This window comes from Megalopta genalis, chromosome 3, assembly GCF_051020955.1.
Source record: "Megalopta genalis isolate 19385.01 chromosome 3, iyMegGena1_principal, whole genome shotgun sequence".
Lineage (NCBI taxonomy): Eukaryota > Metazoa > Arthropoda > Insecta > Hymenoptera > Halictidae > Megalopta > Megalopta genalis.
In genome coordinates this window covers 28507699-28520161 of record NC_135015.1, presented here as the reverse complement: position 1 = coordinate 28520161, position 12463 = coordinate 28507699, and the positions used below count along the sequence as shown (strand labels likewise).

The 12463-nt window shown below is 45.6% G+C and overlaps 1 protein-coding gene across 1 annotated transcript in view; it reads right to left on the bottom strand.

Moving 5' to 3' along the window:
- LOC117222094 (disintegrin and metalloproteinase domain-containing protein 10) overlaps positions 1 to 12463 on the bottom strand; it is a 438103-nt gene that overhangs the window by 311822 nt on the left and 113818 nt on the right. The window contains exon 3 of the mRNA XM_033473591.2: positions 10461 to 10614. Coding sequence (XP_033329482.2) covers positions 10461 to 10614 — 154 coding nt within the window. The remainder of the gene's footprint in view (positions 1 to 10460; positions 10615 to 12463) is intronic.

Sequence of the window (12463 nt, the reverse complement as noted above, 5' to 3'; positions counted from 1 at the left end):
GTGGCCTCCGAATTGCCTTTGAATGGTGGCAAAAAATTAGGAATAAAAAAGCTAAGTCACCGTTTTCATTCTGACATCGCCATTTTCTATAAAAACGAGCTGGAGAACCGTTGAATCGCGACTTAGTATTCTCGAATCTGCCGGTTTCAATTCCGACCTCCGAACATTTCCGGGAGAAATTACTGCACACAGTTTATTCAGAGAAATTTCAAAGGTAACAACCTGATCGAGGAGTATAATACGAGTACAATTTTATTCGTCGAATTTATTCGAATAATGCTGCATTCTTGCAGAGCGATCGTATGCTGAGTGTTCCGTCGAGACGAGTACAGTGGAAACGGATACGCGATAAGAAGAGAGAACGGTGCTGCGAAAATGCGGTGGATGCAAAATTCAGTGTTGCTTTCGGCCATAATCCAGATTGTAAGGTGTATTTTCAACGTGGAACTCCAAAGAGCAAATAGCATGAACAATGGGAAGGCTCCGATTGAATCAGTGAATGCAGCGGATATCAAAATCAGTAGTGCAAGTCTGCCATTGGTCGGCCGGTACAGTGAATTCCCATATAAAAATAAATTCTTGATATCTCGGATTCGTGTGCGTGGCGATTTTTTCGTTAAAGTGAATACCCAGCGTGCCCCAAATAGACCGAACGTTCACGCGCACGTTAAAACCCATGAACGTTTTAAAAGCATCGACGGCAGCTATGCAATGTTAATCCCAGCGGTGCGCGTACAGACGAATCGACGGGATCGTTTCTTTTCTGTTGGAAAGATTCGGAAATAATTCCCGGAAGAAATCCGGAGAAATCGTGTCGTTTTCGGCGAGTCGGAATAGCCGCCGCCGTTAATTCCGTTAATAATGCCGGCGAGAAACAAAGAGCGATTCGGAAACAAGCCGGGGAAACCGATTTTAATAAACAACGGTTCCCAGTTACAGACACGGCTCGGCACGGCACGCACGTGCACCTTTTATCGGGGGTGGCTCGGCACCCCCACGGTCCGAATCGATTCGAAATTGATTCCTCCACCCCCGAAGGCCGCGTTCCGCCAATCGGCACGTCTGAATTTCTATAATTAGTCGATATAATTGGCTCGAGCGCGGTAAGTGCCGATATTAAGGTTAATTGGATGCGCGTTGCGGGTTTATTTGCAACAGCCTCGCCGATTATCGCTCAAGGAACTCATTAACGAACAATCCAATTAAATCACGACGACACCCGCTGCGAAAGAAACCGGGCGGGGCCGCGGCGGACGAGACGAGCCTCAACGAACGAGAACGTTACCGATTTTAATTGCATCCCCCGCTTTCGCGAGCGATCGGCGTGGTGCGAAGGAACTTAATTCGAAAATAAGGCGCGCCCTTGCTACCCCGGACGCGACTCCCATGGCGACATTATCGTCCTCCGACGCGAGTTAATTAACGAAAATTATCTCAATTTCGCGTGCTGTGTTCTGTACGTTTAATCCTGCGCGCCCCGATTTCTTTGAGCGAACTATCCTGTATGATCGAGTTTCGATAAAAGATATTGGGTTGGCAGGAAAGTAATTTCGCTATTTCAATGGTAAATAAAACTCAATCTTTTCTATAGAAGACATTATAACTTTAATCAGTCAAATATTTTACATTCTGTTCGATGACCTTTTGCCATCTTTCTGGCAACTTATAAGACTTCTGGTCCTTATTAGTAAAAAACTCGATCAAGTGCGATTCGAGGCTGTCGTTATTATTTAAATTTTTACCATTTCAAGAGTTCTGTAAACCTCGAAATAAATGATAATCCGATGGTACAAGGCCGAGGCTATATGGAGGATGCAACATCGCTTCGCAATCAAGCTCCAATAATTTTGTACGCGTTGCTAAAGATGTGCGAGGCCTCGCATTGTCGTGGTCGAACACGATTCCTTCTCGATTTGCCAATTCTGGCCCTTTCGCTTTGATTGCTTCCTCCAATTTCATAAGTTGTTGGCAGTGAACATCTGAGTTGATCGTTCGGTTGCTTGGAAGCAGCTCAAAATACACAACACCTTTATGGTCCCGCCAAATTGACAGCATGATCTTTTTCTGATGCGATTCAGCTTTCGATATGGTTCGTGCTGGTTCATCGCGCTTGGACCATGACCTTTTTCGATTAATGTTTTCGTAAACGATCCATTTTTCATCACCGATGATAATTCGATTCAAAAAAGGGTCGATTGCGCTACGTTTAAAACGCGTATCGCAAATACCGATTCGTTGCGTTAAGCGAATTTCTTTCAATTCACGCGGAATCCAAACATCGAGCTTCTTAACAAGTCCAAGACATCTTATGCGATATTCAATTGTTGTGTGCGATGCATTTAACCTTTTTGCAATTTCTCGTACAGTTATACGACGATTCATTCAATTATGGCTTTGATTTTGTCATCGTCAACTTCGGAAGGTCAGCCAGAACGTTGATCATCTTTAAGTGAAAGATCTTCGGAACGAAATTTGTTGAACCAATTCTGACACGCGCGTTCTGTCAAACAATTGATGCGCCATAATCTTCACATACAGTAATGCCTCTCTAATTGACGCTCAGTTTGTTCACAGAAATGGACAATTCGGGGAGAGGAGATACGATTATTCGAGCCTTGCGGTTCGTTTCCATAGTTACGAATTGTCAAGAACTATAAAAACGAGTTGCAAGGCTCGAGTAATCGTATCTCCTTTTTCCAAATTGGTCATTTTTGTGCACAATCTGAGCGCGAATTAGGGAGACATTACTGTATGCTTCGGCCGCTTTCTTGCTTTTATGAAAATAAAAAAGTAAAATGTGTCGAAAATGTTCATTTTTGCACTCGATATTAAAATTGACAGCAAACTGTCAGTTGTAAAAAGAAAATTACAGTAATGTCTCCCTAACTGACGCTCAAATTGTGCAGAAAAATGGACAATTTGGGAAGAAGAGATACGATTATTCGAGCCTTGCGGCTTGTTTTTATAATTCTTGACAATTCGTAACTATAGAAACAAATCGCAAGGCTCGAATAATCGTATCTCCTCTTCCCAAATTGTCCATTTCCGTGGACAATCTGAGCGTCAATTGGAAAGACATTACTGTACACGGAACTTATTTCTATAGTAACCTAAACGTGTCAGCTACCAAAACTGGGAAACAAAAACATCATAACTTTAACAAAAGTATGACAATACAAACATAACGCTATCTATTAGTTCAAACCGAAAGTACTTTCTTGTTAACCCAATAATTGCCAATGCGATATCCCGCATCGAGTTTACAATTCTGCAGGGCTCGATGTACACGATTACAACTTCGGTTACAGAATCTAGGCGAGCGGCGTCGAAGATCGCGCCACGGCTACAAGAAACCGGCCCGAATTTACCGATTGGATTTCTGGCTGAACTTTCCGTATGTTCAAACAATGATGTTTACACGAGAGACATTCCGGCAAAGAAAACTACCCCGAATTCACGGGACGGACTTTTTGACTTAACTTTCCACGTGTTCCGAGCGGCGCGCGTGCGTGCTCATATCAGACATTCTCGAAGGCCGCCCGTATCTCACGTGCAAAAAGAACGTTACAAACGAGCCGGCGAAGAATCTATTGGAACGAGAACAAGCCGCCGGCGCTCCTTCCTCGAGCGTTGCCGTAAGATTAACCTCGGTTTAAAAAATGTTAGGAACGTTCATGGAAAGTGTACAACGGCAGAAATTGCAGCCAGCAATTATGGAACGGGGCGAGCCCGCGTTTCCGCACGCTCGCGGAATGCCGGGTTCGGAGAAATGGCTTCGAATCTTTCTTAAGGGCGCGGAGGAAGCTCGCGAGGAATTGGGGCGGGAACGAGTGAACCATTTCAACCCTTCATGAACCGGCGTTCCCGTTGAAGCGCCCCGCGTTTTTCCGGGGCTGGCCATCGAGTGAAACGTCCCGAGAGCCGTCCCGGCACCCCGCGCCGCCCGGCCGAAGTGCATCGCATTCCGTCACATTATTTATATTTAGACGCGATACACGAGTTTTATCGTTCGCGGATACCGCCGCAGGGTTTAGCAACAGCACGGTACACACGGGATCCGTGTATCCCTGAATTTATATTCTACTTAGCTTTATCGGCGGAACCGAGGAATTTCACTTGTTTCCCCGGCGAGTTTGATACTCGGCCTCTCGTAAACTCGGACCCGCCCTCCCCGCGCCGCCTAGCCGCGGCCCAAGCCATAACCGAATCAGACAATAAAAACGAAGTTTTATCGGCTGTAGCCGGGGAGGTTTTGCGGGAACTTTCAGTTTTCCTTCTCCGAGAGGCCGGGTAAACATCCGCGGAAGTTTGATATCTCGGCTCGCGGCTGACCCGTATTCAAATAAAGCGGCCGCCTGGCACAGTGACCCACGGCGATCCGCTCTTGAACGCGCATAAAAACCGATCCCCCCCATCCACCTTCACCGGCAAGTCGCAAAGCGAACAAATTCGAATGACCACTCGACGAATACGTCGGTCCGAGCCGCGGGAAATAAAACTTCTGGTACGTCCTGAATCTCAGTCGATCATAAACCCGCGTCCACGGAGCCTGATACCACGACCTTAGCCACCGGTCCACGCCAATCGCGAGTACTATAGTAAAGCCTTGGTTCCACGTCAATTGTTTCCGACTGTTCGAATGAAATCATGACGAGCACGCAGGGTAACATCGAACGATCGAGCTTTCTAATTAAATCGAATTTCAATGTGGGTAACGTTCGGAAAAATATGGCGCAGAAAATTTCATTGAAAACACTGATCGATAAGGACTTCAATGCTCATTGAATTTCGTAGGGGAACAGTTTTGTGGGGCGGACTAATTGAATATATTTCCGCGAAGCTCGATCAGGGGGAAAAAGCAGGAAAAAATTTCAACGCGAAAATCGCCGATATACTAAGTTCGTGCGAAATGTATAGAGTCATTTCTCCCGAAAATGCTAAATTTCGGGTTGCTGTGAATTTCCCTGTGTTGATCCTACGCTTATGTAATTTATTGCTACGTCGATGCTAAGGGTCGACGGCGTTTTCGGAAAACAACACAGAATGGTCTGTTTGGCTGTGAAACAGATAAGAGAAAATGTACAGCTACAAGGTTTAGTAATTTTACCCTAATTCGCGATCGGATTGCGCACATGAATGGACAATTTGGGAAGACGAGATACGATTATTCGAGCTCGACACGATTTTATAGTTACCGATTATCAACAACTATAATTATATAACATACTCAACAACATCAACAACTGTAATTATTTTTCTTTACAATTTTTGCACAAAATTTGTTGACTCGAAATTGAATGTTCTTTATATACATAGCAATTACACTTGGTACATTTGCTACATTTGCTACATTCGTTTCTATATCTGTCGTCATTGCTCTAACATAAACGAACGGTAGACGGCATCAAATGTCAAACGGTGAAGACAAGCTCCGATCTCTGGGTCCGAGAGGACCCGAAAATGTCCGAAAAGTCCGAAAGTAGCGAAATGGAGCTATTCTACAACTCCTGACAAAGAGTATTCGAACATCTTCTAAAACGCAATAACTTTCTTCGAACCGAACTAAACAACTTGAATATTCTTAAAATGTCAAAGGAACTGCTCGTTTACGTTCCGATAATCGATGGACGCAGCAGCGACATTTGGAATAGTCGATAATGATTGGACATTCAAGTGGTGGCCGAAGATAAAGATTGGCAGATGCTCGGTTTCCATGGGGCAATCATTCGAGTAGAGTAAGCAGATCGAAATCGGACAGTAAAATCGAAATTGAGGGCGCTGAGGATCTTAAGTAGATTAAGGGGTCTGAACTAGCAGAGCGATTTCCAAATTAGGGATACCGAGCTCCGTGGTGACATTTAGCTAGCTAAAACGGGAGAGCCGAGTACGAATTAAGTGGAGTGACACGCGCAACTATGTTATGAAATCATTAATAGAGAAGTGTGACCAAACTCAGCGTCCCAAAAGTGCATAAATATAGCGGGCAATGCTAATGCAGTGGAGTAGCTCCGAAATGAACGAAAGCAAGGTGCATCAGTGTTCAGTTTTCCAACTATGTCATCGGAGACCGTGTTAGAGAAGAATTATCACGGATCCTGAAAGTAGACACTTCAAGCTTTAAAATGGGAGACGATTCATTGCTGTACAGTTGTTTCGAACGAATTCGCAACGGTTCGAATATCGACGATTCTTCGAGACTGCAGTAATTACTCCCGGAAGTGCCAAATTTCGGGTTGCTGTGAATTTCGCTGCGCTGGTCCTGCGTCTATGTAAGTTATTGCTACGTCGATGCTCAGAGTCGATGCAAAGGAATTGCCTTCGAATCGTGTCATGTGGTCTCCGATTTGCCTTCGAATCGTGTCATGTGGCCTCCGAATTGTCTTCGAAAAAAGAATTAGAAATAAAAAAGTTAAGTCTCCGGTTGCATTCTGACATTGCCACGTATTAGTATTAAAGTACACCGGCATGCTGGCAGCTGCCTTTTTTACCGACTGCCCCGAGTTTCTAAAAAAAACAACGAGCCGCGTGGCTCGAAGAATCGCGACTTATTCTCCGATCTGTCGGTCTCAATTCCGACCTCCGAACATCTCTTGCAGAAATTTCTGCATTTACCCGAAGGCAAAAAAATTAGTTCACGGACGAAATAGCCCCGACTACCTCTCCCAGACTCGGCATCCACGATTTTCGGGGGTCGAGCTCGCTGGCAGCGAGAGAATCGGCTCGCATCGAGGGATCCAATCGCGAGCGCGTTCGCACAAAAGCGCAACAGAGGCTGGCCACCCTCCGGCGACGCACTCGAGCCGGGTGTTCCCGCGGCTCGAATCGTGCACTGCCTCGTATCGACCAAATGCGCCCCTCGTTCGAGTCCCGTTCGAGTCTCGTTCGAGTTCGGGACCGAGGTAGATGCGGCGGCGGCGGCGACGTGGCGAACACCGGAAAACTGGAGCGAAGAGGGAAACTGTCAGCCCGAAAAAGCCCGGGTTGCCTGGCCGTGGCTGTTCGGGGGAACGGAGAAAAAGCTGGGCGAACTTTGATGGAGAACGGGAGCTGATGGGGAATCGAAGAAACTGCGAAGGGGCAGGAAAAGTCGGGCGTGTTGTCCGGAGAATAGAGTTTCTTAGTTCGGGGGCTTGATAAATTAAGCGGTTCGATCGCTATCGAGTGCGCGAAATCCCCTCTTTCCAGCATTTTTGCGCGCCTCGCGTCCGTGAGAATCTCGCGGAGGCTACTTTTTGGAGGACTACTTTTTAGGTCCGACTTCCGCGAGCGCTCGAGGACGCCGGATGTTTCAACGGCGGTTGAAAGGTCGCACAAGCGAAGTTGCGTCATTTGGTCTCGTAGAATACGGAAGGCTCGGTGAAACAGATGCGTCCGTGGTTTTGAGTGTAACGCGGAGATTTAGGAGGGCCGTGTCGATGGCACTGACAACACGCTGATGGCGTATCGCGCTGGCCAACGAGCCGTGCGGCCATCATGTCGAGGCCGCGTCGCGTAAGGCCGGCGATCGTTGCACATGTCGGTTCTGGAACGGAGGATCGAGCTAACATGCGTGCTGCCAGCCGGATTGTTCGGCAACAGTCACGCATAAGAACGCTCGCTGATCCGTCACCGATTCGTCGCCGAGCCAAGAACCGTCCTTCCGAGGCGATGTTTTAAATCAGTCGAATAAGAGGAACATAATGTGACACCGGAAATCTTTTAATGCGATCGTGTTGTTTCGTATCTACTAACTTCAGCGGTTTGAATTTATTCCTTGGTAGACGTACTGCCTTAACAATTAACAGATTGGCTGTTCTTTTTTTCTGTTTTCCTTGATTTACGAGCATTTTTTAACGGAATTAAATAAGCATGCATGTATGGTTTTAAAGCGTTGCAGTTTTTATTAAATCGACACTATTGTTGATAGAATTTTACAAAGTTATTTATTTACATGCCCTAGTGTTAATGAAATATTAATAAAATGTTAACAAAGTGTCAATAAAGTATTCATAAAATATTAATAAAAATTCAAGGGAAAACGTGAATTTACGAGGCCCGGCCTGAGAAGCCAGAATGGAAAAACGTAAATTTTCGTTTTTTTTATGTCGAGACGCTAATATTGTTCATATAAGGTCACAGGCGAGATATATCGCGACATAACGCCGCTTGTGCGGTGCGACAGACGAGACATATCGCGACATAACGCCGCTTGTGCGGTGCCACGGACGAGATATATCACGAAATAACGCCGCTTGTGCGGTGCGACAGACGAGACATATCGCGACATAACGCCGCTTGTGCGGTGCCACGGACGAGATATATCACGACATAACGCTGTTTGTGCGGTGCGACAGACGAGATATATCGCGACATAACGCCGCTTGTGCGGTGCCACAGACGAGATATATCACGAAATAACGCCACTTGTGCGGTGCCACGGACGCGTCGTCCCGCGGCGCAATACCGTTCATGCGGCGCCGCAGTAGACGATTAAACACGCGTTTCTGTTTTTTCACCGTCTGTGACCACTTAGCTTCTATGTTCTGTCAACGATACCAAATTTTTTCGAATTAAAGCTCCCGAATTAACGCGTGTTTACTCGACTGTGGCACCGCATAAACGGCGTTATGTCGCGATATATCTCGTCTGTCGCACCGCACAAGCGGCGTTACGTCACAAGATATCTTGTCTGTGACTTTATATATGTACAGTATCGGTGTCACGACATAACACGTCCATGGAAGCGAAGCGGTTAAGGGGGGAGATTCATGCGACGGGTGAAGAAAATCGATTTTTCTTTTTTTGCATAATTCAATGCTTTTGCATCTCAAGAATGTTGTGTAAAAATTTCAAAGGGAAATTCTTAGTCGTTCCTGAGGAAAAAGTGAAATTCGACGACGTTGCCTCGTTGAGGGTAATTTACGACGTCCTCAGGTATCCCTTTTCTCGCTGTCGCGTCGCTTCGTGTCGTCGGTGACAGAAACCGCGAAATTTTAAACCCATTTTTCTGAAAACTGCATCTCTCTCGAATTGGCGTGCAGGATGACTCGAAAAATAATTAACCGATTGAGTTGGGTCGATGCATGTGTATGCATAATTAAATGATTCATCGCATGAACTAGTGTCCTTCGTAATAATAATTATTTAAACTATGTTTATTGCATATTTAAATTAGAAACTTAAATTATTGTCATATTTATATTATTATTATTATCATCTTTTTGCGTTCAAAGCCGCGTATCTCCGACAATTTTGCATTTTTTAGGGAGGAGTATAATTCATACAACGCATAATACTATTGCGCAGAAAATGTCGTTCGATTCTCCGTTCTAAATCGAAGGAAAAAATTCCTAAACTGCTCGCCATCGACGGGGAGATCCACAAGAAAAAACACGCACCATTTCATTAAAAATCGACAGAATGTAACGAAAAAAAACATTTCGCATCCTAAAGCGTTAAAGAATATACATGCCAAATGGCGATTAATATAATCGAAGATTTATGTTGTAAAAAAATTGCCAAATATCACCTCTCGTTCAAACGTTTCACACGAGTCTCCCGCCTTAGCTATCGCGACGGATCTTAATAACGACTTGCAGGCTGCCTTGCTTGACGAATTTCGAAACGTTTGTGCAAAGCAAGTAGGTAGAAGAACAATCGACCAGCGAAGGATAAGTTTCGCTTCGCTTTGGTGTGAATTCTCGCACGGCGTAATCGGAAAAACAGCTTCGCTTTAGTGACAACTGTGTATCAGGACGCTGCTACCGAACCGTTTCCTCGTCTTGGTGCGGCGCTTACGGGGCCCGGTTCATTTCAGAAATTTCCACCGACACGTCAAATTGTCCTGAGACGCAGACGTCGCGCGACGGAGCCGGCTGGCAAGTTGATTCCGAGCGCAGCTTCGCCGGCAGTTCGGCCGAAAGTTGCGCTCACAAGAGAAAGCTCTTGCCGCGCGCATAAAATAATTAGCCGGCCGTACCCACGCGAGAGCGAGCACGAGAGAAAAGTTACCAGTTGTTTCCCGTTATATCTCTCGAGAACATCTAATATTATCTTGAGACGCGCGAGCAAGCTCCGGCGACGACGGGTCATCGCCCGGCGATCCTCGGAACGCTCAATTATACAGCTGCGAAAATTAGTTCGTTAAGTCGGAGCCGGAGAGAACGTTCGAAAAATGGTCCGCTGATCTCCGAGTTCGAATTCCACGCGGATCCGTTCGCCGTCGGGATGACGTACATGTCGTCATGCCTCGTCGAGGCATCGTCGACGTCGAGCTAGTATTCGCGGACCTTCTGTAACGTCGCGTCTCGAAAACGACCGTCCCGCGACAGATTATTCCGCCTTTGACTGCCGCGAGAAAGTAGAATTTCTCCTCGACAAAGCTCCCTCGTCCCTCCCGTCACTCCCCCCACGGCCGTTCGACCTTCTTTCCACCCTTCTGTTCCTTTCCATTTACACCGAGAATACGTGGTTTTACGAACCTGTCGAGAGCGTGAAGGCGTAGATTCAGCGTCGCGTCCCCCGGATGCCCGGAAGCCGAAGTGTCACGACGACTTCTGGCACGGTGTTCTCTCAGAGCCGCTGTGTCGTACCAGGCCGCTGTATAGTGTCTGACGTAGGAGCCATGCGTGATCGCTGGAAACAGAAAAAGAACCCTGAAAGTCGGTCGAATGGGCTCTGTACAGAGAATTCAGTGGTACGAGCCCGCCATCGGTCGGGCGAGATAAAGTATTTTCACTGCGACAACGACTACATTTCTCCCTAATTCGCGCTCAGATTGCGCACAAAAATGGACAATTTTTAAAGAGGAGACACGATTATTCGAGCCTCGCGTCTCATTTTTGTAGTTGTTGGCAATCGGTAACTGTAAAAACGAGCCTCTAGGCTCGAACAATCGTATCTCCTTTTCCCTAATTGTCCATTTCTGTTTACAAGCTGAGGGACAATTGGAGAGAATTTACCGCATTGCCTCTAGTTCCCGTGTTGAAGCTATTCGCATAGTTGGAATATCTTCGAAAAAGCATCCTTTCGACTTCAAATTCAATTTTGTAAATAAAGAGAAATCGCACGGGGCCAAATCAGGTGAATACGGCGGACGATCGAGCACATAGACTTAATCTCTGGCCAGAAATTGGCGAACAATGAGCGACTTGCGAGACGGCGCGTTATCGTGCAACGCGAAGAATGGTCCGAATCGTCTCTCGATTGATGTTCATAGCCGCTTGCATCATTCTCGGTGAAGCATTGCGGTCATTTGCAATAAAATTACGTATTTGTTCGATCGTTTCAGCTTTTCGAATCGAAACTGGCCTCCCCGTATGTTGTCCATCTTCCAGCGATTCTTAACCATCCAGAAATCGTATATGCCACACGAAAACATTTGATCGACTTAAGCAAGCATCGCCGTACACTCGCTGCATCGGTCGGAATGTTTCCGATGCACTTTTTACCATGTCTTGCGTTCAATTCAATCACCGCTTTCTGTTGCATGATACAATTTTAACATCGATCAAAGACTTGGTCAGGAAGAAGTGTCATAACTTTCTCATTTACCATTCGAGTAGCATGAACTTAGGCGCGTCAGATAGACAAATGATCGACCTTTCTAAGGATGCTAAGGCTCAACAGACATCGCTGCGTTGTTTGCTGAGATATAGCGCCAGTCTTAACAATTAATTGTCACACCGTGTAAACGGATGACAGATGAACAACCGCGGAAAGAATATGAAGTACGTTGACCGCGAATCCGTGTACGAATGAGAGTATGAGTAATTAGAATAAGTACATGCAAGATTAAAAAAGACTTGCTCAGGAAGAACTGTCAATTATGTTAATTGCACAGCCATGGAGTCCCCGTAGCCTTCGACAATGCTGCGCGAATTCCTCCAAGCCGACCCTCGGCAGCGTTTCGTTCTGGGATGACTCTTCGGAATTCCCGAACTTATGGCGCGTCATGGTTATTGAGGAAGATGTAAACGAAACTTGGACGCCAAATGATTGCAAAATGCAAGAAGAAGGTCTTTCTCTCAAAAATAACGCGTCCGTGCTGTAAACCTCATCGACGAAAAAAACCACATTTATTTATCAACAGATTTATAAATCAAGCCGTATTAATACTTTACACTCGACCAGCGACTCTGTGGTAACCGTTAAAAAAAACAGTTCTATCGCATTCCAAAACAATTTTTAGATCGTCCAATCTGTTATTCTCGAAAAACTGTTCAAATATTAACTGTTGTACGAATTACGAGACTGCATTCCATACGATTAAAATGCACCGAATCGTTTAAAATGGGAATAACACAGGTCAGAAGAACTATTTTTGATTCAGAGTTAAAATAGTTTCGAGTACAAACGGTTAAGAAGTTGACACACGCGTGCCCAATACACCTTCGAAACCGGAATAACTAATTTTAAACTACAATATCGACGAAATATATAGAAAGAATCCGGGAGCTGCATTTATGGAAACAGTAAATAATAA